The following is an 11443-nucleotide window of genomic DNA, read 5'->3' on the forward strand; positions in this document are numbered from 1 at the left end:
CGCGGTGGTCTGCGCTCCCGTGTCACACAAGCATGATGTTGGGGGCTTGGCAGGACCTCCCACCAAGCCACTTGTCTCTGGGCCTCACACAAACCGAGGGCCGGAAGTGGGTGCCTGCAGGACCTGGCGCGGCACAGGGCTGGCAGCTGTGCCACGTAGCCACCGAGGGGCAGCTGTCCAGCAAGTTCTCACAGTGCCCGCTCCGCACCGTTTCCCTCCACGTAGGAACTCAGATTGGCCGTACCTGAGAGGCGGGCCAGCCCAGTGCCCCACTGCGCAGGCGCGAGCTTCTCCGGCACAGACGAGTAGGCCCCACCCCTTTTTCCAATTCCGCCACCATAGTAACCCGAACTGTCGTGCGTGTGCCTTCTATGCGGTCCTCGCTTTCCGGCTGCTGTTTCTCCACGTCTCTCTCCTACCCCCCCTTCTCTCTTTGACGGCTTACTTTGCGGCAGCACTGAGAGCCCCACCCCCTTTCTCTGCGGAATCACCATGGCGGCTGGGGTAGGTTTGCCGGCTCTGGCCATCCAGGTCACCGTATCCGACTCCATCCTCTGTCCGAGTGGGACCAGCCGGCGTCAGAGGAGTTCTGGAGCCGAGTGGGGAACTGGCCCGGGCTTAGAGGCCGTACTGTCGGAAAGCAGGGCTTCCCGGCCCCGGAGAAGAACTGGCGCTGGGACTGTGGGAAGCCAAAGAGGTGGAATGGTGTGGGTCAGAGGAGAAAAGACGTGCCCGATCCTGGCCGTCTGGGTCCTGAGAAAGAGGTTCGGGTTCATTGCCGCCTCGAGACGTGAGATCCGGGCAGGTTAACAGAACTTTTGCGACCTTTTTTTGTGGCAGCAGCAGGGACCGGGCGGAGAAGAGGGTCTTTGTAGGCTTGTCCGACTCGCCACGGTTAAGGGTCGTCCATCGGGGAGGGTTGGGAGCGAGAAGACTCCAGACGGTGGAGGCAGGCCAGGGGGACCCCGCTGGCCAGGCTAACAGAAGGAGAGGCGGCAAAACCGGGAACTCACTGCGGGACGGGACCGGCGGGGTGGTGTGCGTGACGAGGAAAGAAAGGTTTTTAAATTAGGAAGACCGAATTGATTGAGGGAGAGAAGATGCCCTTCGGCATCTCCGCGGCTGTCGGGAGCGGGACTTGGGAATGTCTTGGTAGGCGTGTGTGTGTGTGTGTTAAGAGACTCGAGTGATGTTTTGAAGTGGCGAGTGGCTCCGCAGTAGAGTAGGCAGGCGCGGGTAGCCATCAATGAATGAAACGAGGGCCCTGGGAAGGGAGGGGTGTATGTGTGTCCACAGATGGAGTCCGGGGGAGCCTGAGGTTCTGGGTTTCCCGGAGACAGACTTGAGAAGCGAATGTTTCTAAAGACGTCCTTAGGGAAGGTCACATCTGTCAGCGGTCTTTATTTAGCTCTTGGTGTGTGTCTGCCCTGGGTACTGCGGAGGGCTCTGATTACAAGTGAGACGGGACTGCACAGCCTGGGTCCCCCGCGGGAGCGAAAGAGCAAGTTGAACAGATTGGGACTGTTCAGGGTGGGCATCCCGGGAGGTGACGTTTAAGGACGGGGACCCTTGTACTCACACTAACCGTGTCCCCCTTTTCTTGCCCAGACCCTGTACACATACCCTGAAAACTGGAGGGCCTTCAAGGCCCTCATCGCCGCCCAGTACAGCGGGGCTCAGGTCCGCGTGCTGTCCGCACCGCCCCACTTCCACTTCGGCCAGACCAACCGCACCCCGGAATTTCTCCGAAAATTTCCTGCCGGCAAGGTGAGTGCGGAAGTGGGAAGGGGTCCTCCCTCGGTCCTGGCAACCCAAGTGGCTGGAAGATTCCATCACTTTGAAGATGACCTCTGTCTTTATAAGACAGCTTTCCACTTTTTCCTCCGTTGTAGTGATTTAAAAAAAAACAACTTATTTTGAAATGCAGATTTTCATGTAGTTAAAAGTAATGATCGGCCGTAATTAGAAAATAAACAGTGACTTCAAAGGTAATGAGCTACTCGATGACATTTAATAAAGTTCACAGGCTTACTTTGTGTTGGTGGGGGCGAGGATGAGTTTTGACTGTTTTCAGGGCAAATATGTGAAGTATGCATTGCGAGCGGGATTCTTTTCCCAAGGGGCTCACGGAGGGTGAACCGCCATCCTGATTAGGAGTAGAAGTCCCGTGCGGGGTGGGGCGCACCCTGCTCTGAGTGTCACATAGATACGAGACTTGGCTTCGGACCTTCTGCTTATTTCATTGAGGAATTTTCTCCAAATAGCCAATAATGTCTAAAAATCTTTTGGGTTTCTTAATGTGAGTTGGTAAGGGATACCACATTAATCAAATGTTTTGGTTCCTGAGTTTTAGGGAACATCAAGAGTTTGGTTAGCAAGGATTGTCGGCCTTATGTAAAAACTGTCTGTCAGAACGGTTCTGGTTTTGGGATTGGATAGTGAGAAATGACTGTGTGTTTCCCTTACATTTTCCCTGCTTTGTGCCCAGGTTCCAGCATTTGAAGGTGACGATGGATTCTGTGTGTTTGAGAGCAATGCTATCGCCTACTATGGTACTTGGCAGAGGGTGTGGGAATGGGAGGGTCTGGAGGAGAGGGTGAGGGTGAGCCGGAGTGGACAAGGAGAGGACTTTCAGGGCCCGGGCTGGTGTTGGCGTGACCCCACGGTTCTGACCTTTGTGTTCCGCCTGTGCAGTGGGCAATGAGGAGCTGCGGGGGAGCAGTCCAGAGGCAGCGGCCCAGGTGGTGCAGTGGGTGAGCTTTGCTGACAGTGACATAGTGCCCCCAGCCAGCACCTGGGTGTTCCCCACCTTGGGCATCATGCACTACAACAAGCAGGTAAGCTTGGAGCCCGGGGAGGAGCCAGAAGTGGGGTGGTGTGAGCTCCAGGGCGTCAGGCAGCCAGGAATGAGGAGAAAGGAAATGCCAAGAATGTGGGGAGAGCAGGGGACCTGATTCTCGGGCTGGAAGTTCGGAGCAGTACACTGTTGGTAGCGCCCGAGTTCTTTGTCGGGCGTCATCAGGCAGGCCCGTGGGGGCGGCGTCTGTCACGAGTGGTCAGCCCTGGCTGCTGTGGCTCAGTGGTGGAGCGCCGGCCTGCAAACCGAAAGGTCGCAGGTTCAATTCCTGGTCAGGGCACATGCCCCTGTGTGGGCCAGGGCCCCAGCTGGGGGTGTGTGAGAGGCAACCAATCAATGTTTCTTTCCCCATCTTTCTCTCTTCTTGGTTTCTCTAAGAAGTAATTAAAATCTTAAATAAAATTTCTTTTAAAGGGGGGTCAGAGGAGAGGCTTCTGCTGTAGGAAGGTTAGGTCCAATGACAGTGGAGTGGTTAGACCAGATAGGTGACTGCTAAGGTCCCCTCCGCAACACAAAGATGCCCACATGGCTATGAGCAGTAGCGTGGAAGATGGAGCCAGACCGCCCCGAGAGCAGATTTAACAGTGAGGCTTCACGTGCAGCACGCTCGAGTCCGACTCCGCTGAGCGAGGGTGGGGGTGAGCCGGGGCTCAGTGAGCGAAGTGGCTGCCCCGGTCAGCCGTTGGGGGGAGGGGGAGGGCCTGACGCTCACCACCGCTCAGCCGGATCGCTGTGAATCCACAGGCCACAGAGAATGCCAAGGAGGAGGTGAGGCGCGTTCTGGGGCTGCTGGATGCCCACCTGAAGACGCGGACTTTCCTGGTGGGCGAACGCGTGACCCTGGCTGACATCACGGTTGTCTGCACCCTGCTGTGGCTCTACAAACAGGTGCGTTTGTGAAGGGTCGAGCTGGCAGAGGGCAGGCGGGGTTAGCACCCGAGGGACGAGTCTTGCGGGCCGCTCGCTGTCCTGCTCTGAGGCAGTCCGGGTAGTCGTCTCCGGGAGCCCCAGGGTGGGGGGCCGTGCCTGCCCTGCTTCCTCCCTCCTTCTGAGAAGCCTGGCGGTGTTCTGTGGCCCCGAGTGTCTGTTTGGCAGAAACTCAGATATTTCTGGTGAAGCCCGGCTGTGGTTAGTTGGAAAGACAGAGGTAGGTGTGGTAGGTTCAGCATCAAAGTCTTCTGGAGGCAGAGGCAGGTTCCGTTCTTGGCCTCATTGCTTACGAGTTGTAGGTGGGGGTGTGGGGGTGTGAATTCCTTTAGTCTGTGAAACCAGGGCACTGGCAATCGCTGTGGAGGTTCTTGGGTCAGAGGAGATGGCAGATTGCTGGTTCCCAAACCACAGCCCTTGGACTGATGCTGTGCAGAACAGCAGTTTGCGATACTACGGAAAAAAGCACCTACTTCGTGCCGGACCCCATGCCAAGGGCCTTAGGGCCAACGTAGTGAGTCTCGCCTGTTTGGGTGAGGGGAAATTTCACCGGCCCGCGGGCGCAGCTGGTCGGTGGCGGAGTAGACTGGGGACCCGGGTGCCGCAGGACCGCACCGCGGCACTGACCGCTGTGTCTGCTTCCACGGCAAGACGATTTCCCCTCTGATCTTGGCAAACTAAAAAAGTGGTGAATGAGTTTGCTGTGAAACTGTTTAAAGGTCTGTCATGCTGAAATCAGGTTTTTGCTTTTGTATATTTTGCTTTTTTACTTATTATTTACTTATTAAAATGAGTGATTGATAGACCTTTGTGAATCCCAACCTTTGAAAAAAATTTTTATTGACGCGTTATATTTAAAAGATTGGAAACTGGCCCTGGCTGGTGTGGCTCAGTGGATTGAGCACTGGCCTGGGAACCGAAGAGTCACCAGTTCAATTCCCAGTCAGGGCACAACCCCAGCCTGGGTTGTGGGCCAGGTCCCCAGTAGGGGGAACATGAGAGGCAGCCACACATTGATGTTTCTCTCCGTCTCTTTCACCTTCTCTTCCCCCTCTCTAAAAAAAAGTAATAAAATCTTTAAAAAAAAAAAAGATTGGATACTGGGTGTGAAATGGACCTGGGCACCATATAAATATCATTCCTACCCAGTAGATGCTTAGCGAACGGAGGGTGGGACTGAGCGCCCATCAGATTGGACTGGACCGCCAGAAAGGGATTGGGAAGGTTGGTGGGAAGGGGCCCTCCAGGGGGAGATGGTGTTCTAGATGGCCGGCCGCCGTCTGGGGCGGGGAGTGGGGAGGAGCCCCGGGGCAGGGAGAGGCAGGGGTGTCTCCGTCTCTGGCTTGAGACTTCAGGTCCTTCCCTTCCTCTGACCTTGTTTCCACCGTCCCGTCCTGGCAGGTCCTGGAGCCTGCCTTCCGCCAGGCCTTCCCCAACACCAACCGCTGGTTCCTCACCTGCATTAACCAGCCCCAGTTCCGCTCCGTCCTGGGGGAGGTGAAGCTCTGTGAGAAGATGGCCCAGTTTGACGGTGAGTCCAGGAGGCAGGGCTGCCGGGCGGGGCTGGCCTGCTCAGTCTCAGCCCCTGGATTTCCTGCGGAGCTTTGGGTGACGTGGGCCCGCGGGGTGTAGGGCATCCCACGTGGTGACAGGCGTGTTGTGAAGGTGCACCTGCTCGTTTGTAAGACTGCTGTAGGTGCACGTGTGTTGGTTACGGAGGGCCGGGGTCTGGCGCAGGGATGCATAGCGCACTGGTGGTGGCGTGGGTGGAGCCCGGCTCCCAGAGCCGCCCCAGCCGGCAGTTTTCCTCCGCCCTGCTTGCTGCCTGGCTTCGGACGGTGGCGCAGAGACGCGTAATACTGACTCTTCTCTCTTCCCCTGTACCAGCTAAGAAGTTTGCCGAGAGCCAGCCTAAAAAGGACACCCCTCGGAAGGAGAAGGGGTCTCGGGAGGAGAAGCAGAAACCCCAGGCCGAGCGGAAAGAGGAGAAGAAGGCGGCCGCCCCCGCCCCCGAGGAGGAGATGGACGAGTGTGAGCAGGCGCTGGCCGCTGAGCCAAAGGCCAAGGACCCCTTTGCTCACCTGCCCAAGAGGTAAGTGAGGCTGGTGGAAGGTGGGGGGGCGTGTGTCCTTCACCCAGCTGGGGCCCAGAATTTCGGGATGTCTCCGCACAAAATAATGAAGTATGTTTTAGTGGCAAATGAGGCGGCTTCCTGAATTTAAATAAGAGTTGGGTGGGTTTTGAGATTAGGCATCCAGTGTTGGGGAAGCTCAGAACTTCCTTTCTGGTAACAAAAGAAAAGGCAGGTGGGCACGGACTCGGCGTGGAGGTGCTCTGGTCCTGAGTGTGCTCGCTGACATCTGAGGCTCCCCAGCACCAATGGGGGGGTTGCCAGTGGGAGGAGGCAGCCAAGCATCCACTCTGCGGGCCGGTTGCTGAGTCGGGACGCCACGTGCGTGTCCTTCGGTGACTTTGTCGTCGTTGCTCCTGCTGTTCTGATGCATCAGGCTGGACACGGTGCCCACTGAGAAAGGATGGTGTCCATGACCCCGTGGAGCCCGTCTGGTTCTCTGTTTCCCAGACTGGTTTGGGGGGGGTTAACCCCTCGGAGAGGAGGAAGTAGATGGGATGCCTGTGTGTATCCTCTTTCCAGGGGTTCTTGGAAGAAAGAATACAGTAAAAGAGAGATTTTTTGGTGTGAAAAAAGGGGGTGCCTGTACTTTCCTAGTTATCTGTGTTGTGTAAAATTTTCTGGGTCTGAGAGACTTTGAAAGAGGCCAACCACTCCATCGTTACACCAAGAATTTATTAAGAACTTACATAGCAGGCCCTGGCTGGTGTGGCTCAGTGGACTGAGTGCCAGTCTGCAAACCAAAGGGTCACTGGTTCGATTCCCAGTCAGGGCACAGGGCTAGGTTGCGGGCCAGGTCCCCAGTAGAGGGCAATGAGAGGCAACTTAGACATAGATGTTTCCCCTTCTCTCTCTCTAAAAATAAATAAAACCTTAAAAAAAAAAAAACTTACTAGCAGGTGCAGGTGCGTCTTGGTGCAGATGACATGCACCTACTCCGTCCTCCATGCCATGTGGCAGGTGCTGAGGGTCTGTGTAGGACAGGGGGATGGACAGGGTACAGCAGGGTCCTCCCCCCCAGGATGAGGAGAGGCTGCTCTGCAGGCTTGCTGCTCCAGGCAGGAGCCTGCACAAACAGCAGGCCCTGGGGCGCAGGGGTGGGCTGCATCCGGCAGTCTCTGCTCGGCCAGGGTCCTGCTGGGTCTGGATGGAGCCTCGGGGTCCAGCGTGGTGATGCCATCAGACAGTCCGTCTTCCACGCTCTGCCGTCCGGTCTTTTGTCGCTTGCTGCCCCAAGTCATTTTATTAGAATCTCAAGCAACGTGAGGAATGTCTTTTCTCACCCACTCGAGCACCCTTTCGCTAGTTGGTCTGTGGTTGTTGAGCAGGGTCTCCCGCCCCGCTCCCCGTTCCCCATTCCCTGTTCCGTAGGGGTTTCGATGGGAGGTAGCGCGCGCCACTGGTGGGCCCCGAGGCTGTGCCGAGGGGAGGCTCCCGGCTGGGGGCGACGTGGAGTGGGCTGGGAACCCGGCGGGCACGGGGGCTCGGGCACGGGGGCTCGCCGGCGGTGGGCAGGACTTCCTCCCGCTTGACTGCCGCGGCTTCTTCTCCGCGTGGGTTTCGTGGCTATGCTTACGGGACAGAGGAAAGCAGCCGTGATCTGAGGAGGGAGGGCTGGCCCGTGTCCTCCCTCTGTATGAAATGGCTGGACAGTGCGGTCAGCGACCCGGACGCTGCTCGTTCTTCGGAGACTCTCACGCTCGGCAGGCCTGCGCTCTGGGCAGAGAGTGGGTCGGAGACCCACTTGCAAGTTATCCCAGACTTGCAGTCTGGGATAAACTCTGCCTTCCTTAAAGCCTTTTGGGAATGTCTGTGCTCCCCGTTTGCTGCATCACCGAGGTGCTCCATGTGCTGGGCTGCCAGGGTTTCGCTGTCACAGAGCGAAGGCCCTCGGCGCCCCAGACCCTGGGCCCAGGCTTCGTCCTTGCCCCCTGAAGGCTTCCAGCTCCCCGTTCCTGGGGCTGGTCAGAGCCCGCGTTCACCGGGTGGGGGGACTGTGGTCAGTAACAGCACAGGTGGCCCGGGAAGGTGTGAAACAGACCCTCCGCCCCATTTCGTGGGTGTTGAGGTGGTGAGGCTCCGTAGGTGAGGCCCCTGGTGTCAGGAGGAACCTGGGGGCTTTGCTGCAGTGTCACTGGGCAGGTCACCCCCCCCCCCCAGCCTGATCTGTGAAGGGAGGGAAGGCCAGACACCAGGGTTCGTTGTCAGGATGCATGAAGTAGGTGGATCGCTCGTGGCGTTGTCAACACTAATGAATAATTGAACCAACTCAAACATTCAGCAGGGAGCTTAATAGATTTATGGCGCATCTCATCCCGTGGAGGTTATCTAGCCGTTAAAGGGCTTGCAGAGAATTCTCCGTAGCGTGTCACTGTGTTAAATGAACAGTTTGTAAGGCTCAAAACTATCATCTCTGGAAAGTCACCAGTGGGAAATGCGTAAAAACACTAGTTGTCTCATTTGCTGGATTTGTGGGTGATTAGCTTCAGGCAGAGTAGTTTTTGTTTTTTTGTATAAGGGTTTATTTTTGGAGGGGAAGAGAGGGAGGGAAGCATCGATATGTGAGTGAAGCATGAAAACATGGATTGGTTGCCTTTTGCACGTCAGGGACCAGGCCTGCAGCCCCAAATCAACCCCAGATCAACCCAAAGTCAGCTTTGTGGGGCTTTGCTGGCGATGAGCCACCAGCTGAGCCGCGCCTGCTCTGCAGGGCAGTGTGGTCTTTTGTTAATTGGGAAAGAAAGAAAACAGAGCCCCTCCTGGCAGGCAGGGGCGGGTGGGGGCGCTGGCATCCTTGGCTCCCTGCACCAGATTGCTTCCAAGATAACCTGCACCTCAGGGTTTATCGGTTTATCAGCAGCTGAGTTGGGCAGAAGGCTGAAGGACGGGGCGTAAGGTTTGGGTGGGAGGCCCCTCGAGAACGCTCACTGCTTAACGTTGCTGTCACATTACATACAGTGTGTGTAACCCGAAGAGGCCTGGGTGGTGGGGAAGAGACGGGTGAGTCACTCACTGAGTGTGACTCATGGAAAAGAGCCACACGGGAGGGCTGGCCAGGAAGCAAGAGTCCTCACTCTGTGTCTCCACCAGGGGGCAGCACCTCACCGTGGTTTTTTCCCTGGGGCAGGTCTCCCTCTGGGCCCCCTTGGGTCCCACCCTCTGCATACCGAGCATACTTGAGTGGGGGTGGGGGGGTGGGGGGGGTGGGGAGCAAGGGAGTGCCCTAGGCCTCTGGCCATACCCTTCGGCCCTTTTCCCACGAGGTTAATACACGTCTTCGAGTCCAGGGACTCTTCCTTTAAACCAGTGCGTTTTTAAGGGACCATGCCCTTCGCTGCTTTTAGCCTGGCAGCCCTCTGCTGTCTCGGCGGCGCCTCCTCTGCGCTGACCTTGCTGTTTCCCTCCTCTCAGTACCTTTGTGTTGGATGAGTTCAAGCGCAAGTACTCCAACGAGGACACTCTCTCCGTGGCGCTGCCGTACTTCTGGGAGCACTTCGACAAGGACGGCTGGTCGCTGTGGTACTCCGAGTACCGCTTCCCCGAGGAGCTCACGCAGACCTTCATGAGCTGCAACCTCATCACCGGTGAGCAGCGGGCGGCTCCGGGGAGGGGGAGGGAGGGCGAGGCAACGTGATCTCCAAGGCTGAGCGCTCTCCCTCGCTCCTTCAGGAATGTTCCAGCGGTTGGACAAGCTGAGGAAGAACGCCTTTGCCAGTGTCATCCTCTTTGGAACCAACAACAGCAGCTCCATTTCTGGAGTCTGGGTCTTCCGAGGCCAGGAGCTGGCCTTTCCGGTGAGGAGAGTGTAGGGCAGGGGGGGCGGGGGGGACTGTGTCTCCACACAGTGCGGGGCGAGGACAGGTGATCCCCGCACACGCTGGTGCCGGGGCCCCGGGCACTCGGGAGAGTTCTGGGAGTGTGTGTGCAGGAGGGGGCGGCCATGCCCCCGGGAGCCCCGGGTTCTGGTGATGACGTGGGTTTGAGCGGGAAGTAGCAGGTGTGAGGAGGCGGTGCCCGATCGGTAACCCAACCACGCGCTTCTCACCTGGCTTCGTCCCCTCAGCTGAGTCCGGACTGGCAGGTGGACTACGAGTCGTACACGTGGCGGAAGCTGGACCCCGGCAGCGAGGAGGCCCAGACGCTGGTCCGAGAGTACTTCTGCTGGGAGGGGGCCTTCCAGCACGTGGGCAAAGCCTTCAACCAGGGCAAGATCTTCAAGTGAACGCCTCTGCCGCCGCCCCGCTGCCTGCTCCCGCCCTTCGGGGAGATGGGGTCATTAAAGGAAACTGAACACTGAACCTTTCTTGTCCTGCCTCCTTTGTGACGGCGGCTCCTTCAGAGGGCGTGGGCGTGGGGGAGCTCGCCTCCCCTGTGCCCCCTTTGCAGGAGAGCGGTCTTTGGAGAGCAGGCCCGTCCTCGCCAGCGGCTGCCCTGCCTCCTGCTGTGGTGACGGTCTTCTGGCGGCAGGTGCGGGACGCAGGGCGGGTGGGGACATGGGGCCCTGTGAGTGCCCACTTAGGGGCCAGATCCCGCACCTTGCCCAGTGAGCAGAGGGAGTGCCTGCCGGCGAGGGTGGAGCTAACACGAAGCTCGCAGGGCGAGAGGGACTGCGAGCCGCCCCCTCCACGGCCGCGCTGGGAGGGAGGGCGGCCAGCAGGAGTGGGGTCTGATCGTGCCCTTCGCTGGCCCCGACCTGGCCGCCCACCGTCTCGGGGCACCGCTCCTCCCTGGAGGGCGTTGTGTGACGGCATCAGGGGCAGAGGCAGGACTTCAAACTCGAGGAGCAGTCACAGCCGTCGTGTGGTGCCCCACCCAGATCAGTGGTTACGGTTTTTTCCTCCCTTGAGCTTAATTTTTATTCTCTTCAGAGATTCTCGCCCCCTACTGAGATCCTCATTTCTGAGGAGCACCAATGATTAATAACAGCCCAGGTCGACCCGGACACCCGGCTGGATTCGAGTTTTGAGTCATGCAGAAACAGGCGTGACTCTGTCTGTTGGTAGTCGGGTTGTGTTTCTGTGGGCGATTGTTCTCTCCTGCCCCTCCAGTCTGAGCGCAAGGGGCTTGGGAGGGCCAGAGGTGGTACTGGCAGCCGGAGAGCAGCAGAGCTGTAACCTCGCTGGGGGACCGCGGCTGCAGTCGGGGTTTGGAATCCAGCTAGGCGAGGATGGGTTGGTTCTTGCTCAGTTTGCTTCCTGGAATCGCCTCTCGCAAGAGATCCAAACTTGGGACCTGCGCTGCCTCGGAGCCTCCTGGGCTGCTCTCGGGTGGGAGCTGGAAGTGCCGCGTGCCGGCCGGGGTCTCACCGAGCCTGTCGGGCTCCTGCGCCCCCCCCGCTCTGCCTGTGCAATCCTCCCCACCTTCCTGGTGCCCTTCATCTCCCCGGTAGCTGACGATGCAGGCAGGGGAGACCAAGCTGTGCCAGCAGGTTTGAGGGGCAGGCTTGAGGCCCTTTTCAGTTGGGCCCCTGGGTAACCCGGGTCTGGGGCAGCAGCAGGCCTGGCAGCCTGTGTGGACTGTGGCCGGCT

The 11443-nt window shown here is 58.3% G+C and overlaps 1 protein-coding gene and 1 non-coding gene across 2 annotated transcripts; both read left to right on the forward strand.

Moving 5' to 3' along the window:
* The first annotated feature begins 372 nt into the window (after positions 1 to 372).
* EEF1G (eukaryotic translation elongation factor 1 gamma) lies at positions 373 to 10213 on the forward strand. The gene is made up of 10 exons (XM_045855464.1): positions 373 to 504; positions 1609 to 1767; positions 2489 to 2552; positions 2695 to 2837; positions 3602 to 3745; positions 5186 to 5315; positions 5672 to 5876; positions 9327 to 9499; positions 9585 to 9709; positions 9979 to 10213. The coding sequence occupies exons 1-10, from the start codon at positions 493 to 495 to the stop codon at positions 10135 to 10137; spliced, it is 1314 nt and encodes a 437-aa protein (XP_045711420.1). The 5' UTR covers positions 373 to 492; the 3' UTR covers positions 10138 to 10213.
* On the forward strand, positions 7436 to 7574 carry LOC123829632. Its single transcript, XR_006787635.1, has one exon. It is a non-coding gene; the product is annotated as a small nucleolar RNA SNORA29 (small nucleolar RNA).
* Positions 10214 to 11443: the final 1230 nt, after the last annotated feature.

The sequence above is a fragment of the Phyllostomus hastatus genome, unplaced genomic scaffold, assembly GCF_019186645.2.
Source record: "Phyllostomus hastatus isolate PE091 unplaced genomic scaffold, TTU_PhHast_1.1 phas_scaffold_11, whole genome shotgun sequence".
NCBI lineage: Eukaryota > Metazoa > Chordata > Mammalia > Chiroptera > Phyllostomidae > Phyllostomus > Phyllostomus hastatus.

What these genes read in the sequence shown, in the direction of transcription:
- EEF1G (XM_045855464.1), top strand. An exon ending in CAATGCTATCGCCTACTATG is followed by an intron (nt 2,553 to 2,694) that starts GTACTTGGCAGA and finishes CCGCCTGTGCAG; the next exon opens with TGGGCAATGAGGAGCTGCGG. An exon ending in TGCTGTGGCTCTACAAACAG is followed by an intron (nt 3,746 to 5,185) that starts GTGCGTTTGTGA and finishes CCGTCCTGGCAG; the next exon opens with GTCCTGGAGCCTGCCTTCCG.